The sequence below is a fragment of the Parambassis ranga genome, chromosome 22, assembly GCF_900634625.1.
Source record: "Parambassis ranga chromosome 22, fParRan2.1, whole genome shotgun sequence".
NCBI lineage: Eukaryota > Metazoa > Chordata > Actinopteri > Ambassidae > Parambassis > Parambassis ranga.
In genome coordinates, this window is record NC_041042.1 from 13,625,213 (window position 1) to 13,638,961 (window position 13,749).

Genomic DNA, 13,749 nt, shown 5'->3' on the forward strand with positions numbered 1-13,749 from the left:
AAGGACATGGACTACAGAGCAGAGTCTGCCCAGTCTGCAAGTAAGATACAGACTATTTTGTATGTAGGTATAAACAGATACATTTTTCTACTTAAAATTACATTTTAATATTATAAACTTGACATTGTTCTGTTGGTATTTGGTCAATGGGCAAAGTTAACCTCAGTTGAGTCTTAGTTCAATTTGTGGTGGAGGTCAGAGGTACTGATTAGTATTGAGCTCATGAGCTTTTCTGTTTAGGAAGTTATGATGCACGGATAGATGCATTCCATCATGCCCTGAGGCGAAAGCAGGACCTGCTGCGAAGACTGAAGGTCAGTAAAAAACTCTTTTCTCATTTCATTCATATATATAAATGAGACCGGAACAAGAACCTGTAAGCATTTTACTACCATTTACAATGTGTATTTATTTCTGTGCAGGAGCAACACATGTTAGAGGACCTCAACAGACCTCATACCTGGGGAGGCTCAGGGAGACAGGACCAGTCGCATTTCATCGCTGCCCTCCCACCCATTGCACCCACCCACGTCTACCAACCATCAACTGTTCTGCCTTTCTTACCCCCTGCACCACCTGCCCAACCTCAGCCTCCACACATCATCCAGCAGACCGTGAGATACTTGACATTAATCTCACCCCAGTATCCCAGATGTTTTTAGTCTATTTCTCGGTGGTGTGATGAGTATATTTGAGTATATGTTTTAAAAATAGATTTTTACATTGATAATGTTCTGTTCTATGTACAGCTACCCCAGCATCCTGCCACCATCATTCAACAGCTGCCACAGCAGCCTGTGATCGCTCAGGTTCCTCCACCTCAGCTGTACCCTGCACCACGCTCAGGAAGCATCAAAGAGGGTATGTAACAAAAGACAGAGATATCTTAACTTGTGTGTTCCTGTATTGATGTCATTATATATTTTTGTGTTAGACATGGTGGAACTGATGCTGATGCAAAATGCCCAGATGCATCAGATCATAATGCATAATATGATGCTGAAAGCAATGCCTTCCATGGCCCTGGCACCACTGGGAGGGCCGGGGCATTACCCTCAACACACTACATATCATGGGCAGGTACATACAAACAGCGCAACACTGTTTACAACACTTTATTTCCTGTCTCTTTACAACTTTCTGAATCTGTGTTTCCAGGACAGTTACCACGGAAACCAACTTTTTTTAAGGCCAGATGTCAAACCAAGGGGAGGTGTGATCCATCATCACCATCACTATGGTCCTACCCCTGCGGCACCACAGCTGCCTCCCATCAGCTACACTTCATGGCCACCAGCGGTATCGTCGGTCCCAGCAGGACCGCTACCATCACTGCACCACGTAACAGCGGGCCCTGTTACACTCCCACCTTTATAATGTGCATGCATTTTTTTGTATGGTAACTTAGTTCCCTGAAAGGCAATTATTATTCTCACTGATATTCGACCACATGTACGGTAGTTCATTAATTACAGCAGACCGATTTACTGCATATTCCTGGATTTTTTTTTCTGTCTTTCATTAATTAAATCATAATAAATATTATATACTTTCCCACATTCAGTGAAATCTTTTTTTTACTTGCCACATTAGTAGCTGACGCTTCAGGTGTATCCATTTCCTTAACATTTTTAATGTATAGCAACTTTCAAATCAAATATTTGTCATTAGCACATTATTTAAAACAGATTAAGCATTTGCTTATTTTCAGTGTACACATAGCCTTGTCTTTAATAGATGAATTTACATCTGTACAAAATGTTATTTTACAGGATCTATAAAACAAACAAAAAAAAACAGCAATTGCTTGTAATTTAACGTTACTGCACCCTTTTCCCGTGAAATCCAACCAGCAGTATGACAGTACTTATTTTCTCCTGCTCAAGGTACACAACAGACAACACATCCTTGATTCAGAGCTGTCGATTATCATGGCACGTCCCTTTGATAAATAAAATAATTTAAAAATATGTATAAGAAAATAGACAGATACACAATCAAATGTTAAGTGACACTCTCTGAATTAACAAATGATTAAAGTGCATATTACTTCATTTCAGGAATTGTCTTAACTTGGTACATGGTGCAGCACTTTTGCTGTTGGTTGGCCTAAAGTGTCAACACTTCAGAGGGATGAGTAGTTTATCTTCATGCACTTGTGTCATTTTGTGTGACAGAGAAGTCAATATTACATATATTACATGCGCATTTTTTAAAAAATGAATGACTGGTACACAAACAAAAGCTGGATGACCTTAAACTAAAATGTACTTGCATACAGCGTCTCTGCTGCTGGGCTTAGAGTAAATTAGATGAATTTAATAATTATGGCTGTCTGGTTATTTACACAGTGCATCTGTGCATGCAGAAGACCGCACTCTCTGTACAATTTACTTTTTAAACAATCTGTGCAAACAGAGACAGGTTTTAGGAAAAGTTTAGAAAATTTACCTGTAAAACAATAAATGCGAAAAATATGCTATTGAACATGTCGGGTGAATTTTATAGCAGTTATTGTTCATATGTTTTGCAAGCTGAAATGCAAAGCACAGGCTCCTGCTAATGTTAGAAGAACAGATATGCACAATGAAAGTCTGTGTTACCAATGCTTTCATTGTTATAATGACACCATACATTCTTTTTTTTCTTCTCATGCTGTCATGTTTGTAGACGTGTGAATACAGACAGCAAATTACTGGATAATTGTGGTCACAGTTTGGCCGCAATGATGCATCCAGCAGTGCTGAGTGTGCACAGATTTTGTTTACAACGCAACAACACATGCACTTTCATTATGTTATCCTCAAACACCATAAAGATATGTAGTGTAATCAGATGTCACTAATGGCTGTTGGCTGTCTTGTTGACTTGTTTACCCTGTCTGCCTCTTTAGGCAAATATTACATAAGTCACATTGTAAATCACGAGTGTCATAAGCCCAATAAATCTTTTACTGGCCAGAGACAAAATAAGTCTTTTTTGCATTTACATGTTTCACTACTTTGCTCAAAGAGACTGGGGTCAACCCCAGCTGGACATTTCCATCTTCATCTGTCGGATCAGTTCTGGAGAAAGGTGTGAAAAGGATGAGGATGTGTGTTTGATTATCTGTAGAGGGTGGCTTGGTTATGTAACCTGAAGTGAGAGAAAGAGAGCAGAAAATTAATTTATTGTGTATAAGTGTATACAGGCAAATCAACAAAATTTTACATTCATACAAACTGCTTGCACCTTGTGTATGTGAGGAGGCATCTCATCCTCTGAGCTCTCCTCAGGTAGTGGCTCATGGTGTCTTGCTGCTGCTGTTGCTGGACCCTCATCTGCCCATCCTCCCATGGGCACACGGGCCGACCTCACTACCTTTCCCCCTGCACTAAAAGGGTCTGAAAACAGAAATTTTTTTTTAAAAATAGATAAAATGATTTGTTATATATATAAAAATGCTGATACTGTACCTGTGGGCCCACTAAAGCGCCTCTGACTACTGTTGCTGATCTGTGACATCGCCCCCTCCTGTCCCCGGACAGCACTGCTGCTGGACGAAGCTGAGGTGGGAATGACGGTTGGACTGGGGGCTGTAGTGGGGAAAGTGTGCGAGCGAGGGAAATTTCTGGAGTGAGGGTTGGGTTCACTCCTCACTTCATCTGGGATGCTGTCACTGCTTTCATCACTCTCCTGTCTGTGCCACGTGTGACGGGACAGCTCGCCACGAGACTGCTGCTTATGGAGCTTCGGAAAAAGGAAAGAGTCAAATTGGACCCAAGATGGAAAGACGTCTTTAAAAATTTATATCAGAGGTCACATTTACCTCATGCATGTAAAGTGCATGAATGCTCATCTCTGTGGAGGCATACTCCGATAGGACCAAACTGGTAAGCTGACCCTCCCATGCACTGCTACTTGAACTCACAGTTCTGGCATCAGTCCTACATGGTGAGAGCAAAATGTGGACATACAAAGAGGAGGACAGAAATATGATGACAAAAATAATGAAGGAAAATCTGATTATTTATAAAGGTGTTTTCTTACCCTGAACCTGCCATTGCTTTCCCTGTGTGGCCTGTAGACCTATGAGCTGCATTTAAACTGCCTCTCAGATGAAGACTGCTGATTGGGGAGAGAGAGCGTAAAGCTGATGCCCCATCGCCTATGCCAGCTACTGCGTGATTGGTCAACGAGCTGTCCCGGCAAAAATGCACAGAAGCCAGTGTGGAGGGACCTGCCAGGAGGTTTGCGACAAGACTCCTTGGCTACAAGACAGACAAAAAGCAAGCAAGTAAGACAGAGTAGATGGAATCACTGTGATACTTAAACATGATGAGTTGATCAGCATACTTCAGACTCTGACAACGACAGTGGCTGTGTGTCAGATGGAGCCCCCGTTGCCTCTCTGTGAACTCTTTCTTTCAGCTGGCTAATAAAGTGCGTGGTCTCTTGTGGAGGTTGCCACTGGGGGTTGGTGATTGCAAAATGCATCAGGGACAACTCTGTCTTCCCATCCTCTGCCTGTTGGTAGATAGATGCCTCCGTTTTCCCCTCTGACATCCACTGTGGATTAATCATCAGTTCATTTAGCCCACTGTTCACAAAAACATGTTTCCAGATGCGTCATCATTTGTGTGGTTCTGCCTCACCGCAGGGTGTCCATGCTGCCGGATGTCCATCTGAGCAAATGAGCAGGTGTCTCCCACCCCAACTACCTCCACAGTGAAGTTCCTAAAGAAATCAATGATCTCCAAAGACTTTCTCCTCAGACAGAAGATGAGGATGATGGGAGTCACCACTGGACTAAGCAGCTCCTCTAATATGAAAACCTGTAAATGAACAATTGGCAGGTTAAACTTGGAGATTTCCGAGTCTTGATATTTATTCCTTTGTCCAGTATTTGTACTCACTGCTTTGTATTGGAAGAGCTGAGAGAACTGGTCTCGAGTCTCATATCTATGTGCATTGCCCTGCCAGTGGTCAGGCATGTAGTGGATATGAGCCAAGATGACACGCAACAGCTGCTCAGGACAGAACACCATGTGTTTATCAGGAATAAATGACCTGCAGGGCGAGAATGAAAGGTGATGAAACAGAATTCAGCTTATCATTTCTGGAATACAGTATAATGACAGGAAGTCACTGCAGCATTACACAGTACACCCAGTATTAGACAAAAATACCCCAACTCAACTGTCTGACAGTACTGAAAAAAGGTTCAATGCATTAGAGTTAACACAGCTTCTAAATCTAAAAGTTTAGTAAGTAATATTTCATTAAGTAAAGTGGCTATGATAGAACCTAGTTCATCTGAATGCTTCCCAACATTTCAAGACTGCAGTCAGAAGCTACTTACGAAAGAAAACCCTCTTAAACTCATCAGTTATAAGGCAGAATAATCTGCCAAAGAGTATTAAAGGGATTACAACCCTGGGTAGCTTAAAAACGGGCAATAAAGGATTGACTCGTGGGAAATGGTTAACATGTTCTGTGGTGGGGAATGGAGCTCCATATTTGTATCTGTTCAACAGCGATGAAGGTAATGCATTATAAGAAACTGTGGGAAATCAGTGATATGTTTCATTCATAGCATAAAACATACCTGCAGACTGTGATGCACACTCCAAGCAGTGTTATCGATGAGAGCACATGTTCCACTGCAAGAACATCCTCATCGTAGATGGTAAGAGCGATGAGAACGGCCAGAAGAGAGCCAGCAAAAAACGCCACATTTTTGGCAACAACTGTGAGCAGCGGTGAAAGGAAACAGTTCATATACTTGGATGCAGCCTGAATAAAAGAACAACAAATGAGAAAGTATTAAGAGCATGATAAAGAAAAACCATCTTGTTATTAAGTCACATTTCTTTCTTACAAACCTAGACAGATAAGCAGAATTTACAGTGTGATTTACGGTCTCTGGGCTCTTGTAAACGTATGTGTTGGTGCACTGACCTTGTAACCTTTGCTGAGGCGTGACATGAGCTCATGGTCGAGTTCATTGAAATGACGCAGGTAACAGCGACCATAAAGAGACCAACATCTGGCTCCCAGAGAACCCGGCTCTCGCTTGATAACCTACATATACATAAACTATCCTCAGGACTGTTCAGTATGAATTGAGAATTCTTTTTTGTCTTGACAGTTTACCTCCGTGTAACTGAAGAAAGCATAGAGAATCTGCCACACCAAGATGACAGGACAAAGCAGCAGATTGGCAATGCCGATCCACAGGATGCGAGATGCTAGCCTGTCTGCAAGTTCGAGTCTGTTACCTCCTCTTTTATACTCTTGTTTTAGACTCCACTCATTCTCAAAGAGAGAGCCTGAGGAACAAACAAAACAAAAGTACTTCTAAGCAACTCAACATACATAACCATGGCATAACCCATACATAACGAACATTTCAAACTCACCTGGTCCCCAAAAGAAGATCAGCTCAAAGTTATATTTGAGACCCCGGGTGTAGAACACAATATCCCCAAGCACAGGAAGCCGAAATCGCACAGGAAGGAGTGATTTGTTCACCATGGCAACCTAGAGAAGTAAAGGAAGAACACTTGTTCAAAACCAGTCAGCTACCAAACTGTATTATTATCATTTCAGCGCAGACATACACACCATGTAGTTTTTAAAGCGGAGGATGCGATGGTAGATGTCAAGCTCTGTCAGTTCTTTTTTATGGATGCAGATCTGGTGTTCCTTCTGGATCTCAACTATCCTGGCTTGAACCTCCTGCCATGTTGCATAGGGGAGCTCTGACTGAAGCATAAACATATAATGTCATCAGAAGAAAACTTCACATGACCCTTTATTAAAGGAACAATAAAGTCATTTCATGCTGCCTCACCATGGACATCTTGAGGGCATTGATGTAGAAGGATCGTATTTCCCAGTAACAGCAAACATTGTAGATGAACTTGACCAGGCGATGTAGCCAAAACACTCCAGAGATTATGAGCACAAAGATAACAAATGCATTGTCTCGGATTCTGGGGAGAAACAGAAGTTCACTTTTTGACATATTTCATATTCAAAAACTTTTTTTTCAATTGTTTAAGTTCTCTTTTTCAAATCCTTCCTCTGACTTTAACCGTCTGTAACTACACTTGCGTCACATTTGTAGTCCAATGACAGTCCAAATGCAGTAAGGGAAGTTTACTAAATACACTGAGGGACTCACCGGGCACTGCAGACATCCATGGGGAGGAGTGCATCAGGCAGGGTGACTTTAGATGAATCAGTGTGATTTACAAACTTGTTGGCAAACAGGACGTCATAATCCACACAGTTAGCTAGGAACACTGTGAAGCCAACTACAAACAGCAACTGACTGAACACAGAGAGAAAGAAACCAGACTTCAAACTCCTCACATGATTAATGCAATAAAGGTAAACACCAGAAAAAAACTAAATGTGTGAAGACTAGGATACATACACCAGCTCAAAGATCTCTCCAAGCAGCATACAGGTAAATCCATTCTTCTGGTGCAGATTATAGACGTATTGGACGTTAAGGAATATTGTCAATGCACCTGGTATGTAAAGGAAGCATAATTCAACTGGCCGAGAAGACAAACAAACTGCCCACGCCCACATTTGTAAAAGGATATCCTCTGGAAGAACAGGTCCAGGTTTTCTATGTGATGCCATTGAGCTGCAAAAGATGATTTCTTACATGAGTGTGGGTGTGTTCATGTGGTAAAACAAACACATGATTTGTTTGTGATTTGTGTATTCGTATCATACATTTGGCTCCTTCAGGAACGTGCACCAGCAGGTTCTCCTCTCCTGGGGGAGAGTCGCTGTAGGACGCTTCCAGGCGCTGGTACTCTGTGTCAAAGTGCGCCATAGTGACAGCAACTTCTGTCTCACCAGGCCAAACCCTCTGCTACAGACTGCGAGAGACAAGGCATTATGAAGACTGCTGAACGTGACCTGCGCTGACTGTGTGTGTGTGTGTGTGTCTTTATGGATTTATTCATTATTGATTCTATAGCTAGTTTCTATTTGTCCTGACCCTTCTGATGAAGGAGGTCAGAAGTCATCAATCAGCAGTACCTTTGAGCAGGACATAGATTCCTGCTGACAAAGGGGATTAATACTGCACAAATACATGGTTAAAGGGCATCCTCCCTCCCATCTATTCAATGTAGAACCCGGTATATAGTAGCTTTGCATTGGATTGTAACTGTAAACATATAAAATGTGTCCAAAGAGCAAGTCACAGCCTTTATGTGGGAAACGATCAGCAGCAATATGCAACTTATGGTAAACAATTCAGAGCTTGTTTACAAATGGAGAAGAATTTGCTGTGTTTTTTAATAACTGTGACTTTTTCTAGCTAGTTACCATCAATATTTGGATATTAAAGTCAAAACACAAACAAACATTGTTCATTAGGCCTGTTCCTGTACTACTGACGTGTGTAATAACAACAAAACATGTCATCATTAAGCTACAGAATACACGTACCTCCATTTCTGTACAGTACGTCTGATCCAGCTCTGGTTTTTACTCAACATTTCCAACTGCAAAGAAAAAAGAGACGTTTTCCTCCAAAGTGCCATATGTAATGTACAGTATGAGCACAGCGAAGAGCACCTTCTACGGGGGCAACAAATAAAGCTGCCCAGAGCTAAAAAACTACACAAAACGTCACCACAGTAGATGATTACTATTCGTTTGACAGCAATAACTAGCTGTGAATCACGAGGCCAACACAGCAGAGAACTGATTCAGGTGTTGTTGTTGTCGTGTGGTTTGACAGGCACAGGCCTGCCTCCCTCTACAAAAAAAACACAGGTCCCTTCTCAAATCCCGCAGCCTTACCGTCTGGTTCTCCGGCCTCCAGTATGTCACACACACACACCGTGGATCCCCGTGGGATTTGATCTGACAACGCGTTTATTTTCGTTTTTCTTTCACCACCAACACCCTTCCGAAGTCAAACATGAGCCAGTTTCATTTTCGAAACAGCCTAACTGTACAGCGTCTGTCACGTAAGAAGGACAGAGGGCGTTATCCAATCAGAAAAGGAAAGGCCAAGACTGCAGCCAATCAGAGCGTCACAGAGGCGGGCTTTGAATGCATGTTGTTCGAACACAAGCGCTCTGACACGCCCTGTATGAAGATCACCATGTACTCTGGTTTGTCCCATTAAATGGATGTTTACTACCACCTCCTGGTCATTTTAGGTAATACAGCCTAAATGTAAAAAATGCTGCAAAATGTTTTCTGGGTTAAAGCTGCTACATAATCACTCTGCATTAACATTTATGTCTAAAAACTCTTATCTTAACTACACTTTTAACTTTTTTTTTGCATTTTTAGATTTTTGGAATGTAGTTTCCGTTTTTGTCTGGCGAAGTCCATCTTCCATCTTTTGTCTTGTTGATTCAGAAGTCAAAATACAAAGACTGAAAGGAGCAGTGCACTCACTGTATTATATTTGTACGATATTGTGCTGTATTAAGGCTATGCATTGTATTTCACTGGGCGTACAGTAGACGAGGTGCAGGAGCTGACTCCACAGTACAAAGATGAGACTTTGCAAAGCCAAGCTCACCTTCTGTTGCTCTCAGCAGTGATGAATATTCATTAAGCCTCTGGAATGACAGCTTGGCTTTTGTTTACTGTCACTGCATTAGTTACACTGTTAACACCAATAACTTTACATGTGTGTATTAAACCTAGTAATGACAATTTCATTAAGCCAGCCCAGATTAATAAGTGAGGGACTGTTTTGACTCGTTAGACCACAGAGTTACAGCATAATGCACAAGTCATGGCTGTTTTTCTGCCTCCTCCACTCTAACAGCTCCACATATCTCACTTCATTTTCATTAGAATATTTTTTTTAGAGGACAAGGGGTGTCTCGCACTCAGAGGTAGCCTATGTAATCCAGTTATTATAGTGATCTGGGTAATTTAATCTGTTCTGATGAGGATTATGCTTCATTCAACTTAATCCAGTAGAAAAGGTCTGTCACAGCAGGCTCACTTACTGGTAAACACCAAACAGTAACTGAGATCCAGATGAAGCATACAGTGTAATTCAAATCAATGTCTCTAATCTCTGCTTTCTATTTGACCATGCCACATTTGTGCAAGCAGATGCTGCAAATTAGTAGAATTTTCGCAATCTATTGTGTATGTATGGGTTTGTATGTCTGTAAACATGCATGGTCTGCTACAGGGTACAGCTCACTGATTAAATTGCCCTACTGTCTGTCAGGCATTAGTAGGGGGGGTTGCACTGACAGCTAATTTGGTCCAAAGACGTGCGGTAATGCTGCCATGCACCCCCATTGGTTGGTGCGGGAAAGGCAGGGGTGGGTGGGTGGGGGAGCAGGGTGTGGCCAGTGGGAGTCTGAGTGGGGTGCATAGGGAAAAAGGGAATCAGGATGAAGTCATCCCCCTAGAGTAACTTAATTAGATTGAGCCCTTTCCCATACATGCACCCAACACAGCAGGTATGAAGTCTCCACACACAGGGACATGCTGGTTCTCCAGGGACCGCCCTAATTGCCCCATTTCCTGCAGGGTTGATATACAAGAGATCAAGCGGCCTAAATATATTGTAGGATTTTTTAGTCATCCCTAAATTGTGGTTGAAACATGTCAGCTGAAAAGTGAGTCACACACTGGTGTTGAACAAAGGTGAGTCATGTGCACACACCTCACCTCTCCCTTATTTCCTGCTACAAACGCACATAACACAAAAACATGTGCACACGCAGCCTCACAAAATGGATCATTTTGATATCAATTTCCTGTCTGTGTTCTATGTAAGTGCAGATACACAGATGATGCATGAAGCTGACATGGTAAGATTAGGTTTTTGTTTTGTTTTTGTTACATGTGTGTAATGGCAGGCAAGCTGAACACAGGGATTACTAATCTCTGCCTTCATCTATTTATGTAGAGGACGAGTGATGGACCTGCATCCCTTTTGTCTATCCTGCAGGATGCATTAAACAGACAATGAGAGAGGATGTGTAACACTGACATCAAAGAAATTACTTGTTCATCACAAGTGTCTCGGAAATTAGGCCAGATAACCTTCCTCTGTCCTTTACTCTCCGAAAAGAAGAATCATTTTAAAATCTGGGCCCCTGGGTGTAGGATGAGTCATAGAGATCAGGTGACTTTATATATTCCATTCCCTGAGAATGCGTGTGTGTATATGAATCATTGAATCGTCCGATGTGTCGCTCCCCATGGAGAGAATTCTGACACCACGCTACACAAACTGTCCCTCAGAAGCTCCACGATGCCTCAACCTTATTTGTATGGATGCAATTTAGATAAAATCCACATTTTCTTCTCTTCATACTTATCTCATGTGTGTCATTAGAAATGTTCTGTGTCCAGACATGCAAATGTGCTTTTCACTGAAAGTGTGTACCAGACAGAAAGGTGGTCAATACCAGTAGTCAATAATCAATAAAGAGAAGAGAAAAAGAAAGATAATGACAAATTCAGCAAATTCAGCACACAGCACAAGTCAGTCGTGTGTACAGCACATTTGGCAAAGGTTAGTGTGATTCAAACTGCATGCTCACAGGGTAATAGGAAGAGGAAAGAGTTAAATATCTGTTGTTAGAGTGGTTTCCTAAATAAAGGTACTTTTGTTTGTGCTGCTGACTGATCAATGTTGAAATGAGTGTTTGCCCTCTGCTGGCAGATGTTTAATATTGACATGTAGTTCAAAATAAATCAAATCAGATGCTCAATATTGCATTTCCTCTAGAGAATGTGTGTGTGTGCATTTCCATACAGAATATAAACTATAATATAAACTGATGACAATAGATTATGAGTTACGGTTATGAGTACCGGTAATGCCAAGTTCTGTCAAATTTTGCCCCTCAGGATTCAGATCTGTAGGCTATTGCCCCGCTACAAAGTAAGGTTGATGATTAATCAGCAAGGACATTTCACACTGAGTTTCCGTGCATGTCTTTTATTCAGCGTGTCCTCTCAGACAGTCGTAAACAGATGTGTCTGGAGCGAGGAGGGTCACTGAAGAGGAGCAACTGGAGGTGAAAGAAGATAATAAATGCAGAGTGATTTATGGATGCTCTGATCGTAAAACTGATTGACTGTGACATTGTGAGTGATGCCTATTAGCACATGAAACATATGACATGCACACACACTGCATACATACAAAGTGAAATGATATGCTAATTAGGTGAATGTTTGTCATGTTTGTCAGATGAGGATTCAGCTCTTCAGTAATCTGTACTCACCACGAGAGCCACAAAATGCATTGATGATCTGTTCCACAACACACTCACACACACACACACACACACACACACAGAGTAAGAGGAGAAGGAGACATCAAGGAGAAAGACAGAGTTGTGGTCAGATGAGTAAGCAGAGTTCTCAGGGAACAAAATCACTGAGGGTCACTCAGCCTCAGCGTTGTCATGGTAATGAGAATTTAATAGCCCAGACTTTGTAAAGTGTGTGCATATATAAATGTGAGTGTGTGTGTACATGTGCACATTGGATGCGAAGTGTGTTGGCTCGATGGCTTTTAGCCATGTGATCATGGACAGCAGCGACCCCCCCCCCTCCTGCTCTTCCACTCCAGGGATTTTTCCTGCGTGATTTTGTGTCTGTTGCTTTTTGGTCCATTGACCAGCTCAAAATACGATCAGGGCCTTTGTTTTATTCACCCTGGACTGCCAGTGGGCTTCAGCACAGATGTTAAATGTAACAGAAATTTTAGGTTAGGTGCATCAAATCAATGATAATGGTGATTGTACAGTAGAACTAGGAATATTTTTCTATTACTGGTGAAGCTATTGAGTATTTTTGTTGGTTAATTGATCAGCTGTCGATAAGGCTAAGGCATCTGAGCTTACCTCTGTCTGAACTGCCCTGTGCATGCATATAAAATAATGTGTTGGATATCATGAATGCCTCAAACACATACAGCAAGAATTTCATACAGACTATAAATCACCTCTTTTCTCACAAAAATAATGTGTTAAATTATATCTGTGACCTTCAGCTTCATTTAACTTTTAAGGAAACAGTAAGCAGTAGAGATAATTTAGGAGTCTATTATAATTTGTAATCATTACTGCAAGTCAACAGACTGATGGAGCTGTAACCTCTGTTCGTCTTGTGTCAACAAACTGCTCCTGGCATCTGCTTTCATCACCACAAAACATCAAATCACCTTTTTCCTTATGTGACCCACAGTTTTTTAATGTTAATACAGTACATTTGCCATGATAACAGTAATCTGTGCAGCGTTGTTGTGGCTAATGTTTGTATACCAGCCCTGGGGCCCGCTCCAGTGTCTATATGTCTCAGACTGCATACAGTGAAGTTGAGTGGGTGACATTAATTACACCCTCGTCACAGTTTTGCCACACGAGTCCCCTTTCTGTTCCCTTAAAGGCTTGTTCTTATTAACGATTGTAAGGATCAGGTCTCATTTCCTGTATGACCGGGTACACACACACACACACACATCTAACAAAACATGGGGCCCTGATGTGGGGGTGTGGTTTTTGAACTGTCACGATGATAAAGATGGAGGGCACAGCTAAATAATACTTCTGAGCATGTATACAGAAGCACCCCCCCTTCTTTTCCACCTCTCTGTACCTCCAGGGCTCCAGAGGGAACAGGCTGAGTTGCACAATACTTTACCCCAGAGAGGCCTCCGCCTGCTGGGCTCCTGATGGCTGCACCTGGCCTCTGCTGCCTGGTGTTCTGAAAAGAAGAATAAAACCA

General features: G+C 41.9%; 2 protein-coding genes across 2 annotated transcripts; one reads left to right on the plus strand and one right to left on the minus strand.

Annotated features, from left to right (window-relative positions):
- On the plus strand, positions 1 to 1,377 carry c22h21orf58 (chromosome 22 C21orf58 homolog). The gene is made up of 6 exons (XM_028396013.1): positions 1 to 40; positions 241 to 314; positions 423 to 614; positions 750 to 861; positions 935 to 1,103; positions 1,209 to 1,377. The coding sequence occupies exons 1-6, from the start codon at positions 7 to 9 to the stop codon at positions 1,375 to 1,377; spliced, it is 750 nt and encodes a 249-aa protein (XP_028251814.1). The 5' UTR covers positions 1 to 6.
- Positions 1,378 to 1,701: 324 nt separating this feature from the next.
- On the minus strand, positions 1,702 to 8,966 carry atg9a (ATG9 autophagy related 9 homolog A (S. cerevisiae)). Its single transcript, XM_028396284.1, has 20 exons — positions 8,818 to 8,966; positions 8,461 to 8,516; positions 7,735 to 7,883; positions 7,599 to 7,642; positions 7,424 to 7,488; positions 7,169 to 7,318; positions 6,836 to 6,977; positions 6,607 to 6,747; positions 6,402 to 6,522; positions 6,136 to 6,311; positions 5,941 to 6,063; positions 5,588 to 5,775; positions 4,896 to 5,049; positions 4,635 to 4,814; positions 4,336 to 4,548; positions 4,030 to 4,250; positions 3,809 to 3,926; positions 3,456 to 3,729; positions 3,232 to 3,383; positions 1,702 to 3,135 (listed from the first exon to the last, which is right to left on the minus strand). The coding sequence occupies exons 3-20, from the start codon at positions 7,835 to 7,837 to the stop codon at positions 3,127 to 3,129; spliced, it is 2,574 nt and encodes an 857-aa protein (XP_028252085.1). The 5' UTR covers positions 7,838 to 7,883; positions 8,461 to 8,516; positions 8,818 to 8,966; the 3' UTR covers positions 1,702 to 3,126.
- Positions 8,967 to 13,749: the final 4,783 nt, after the last annotated feature.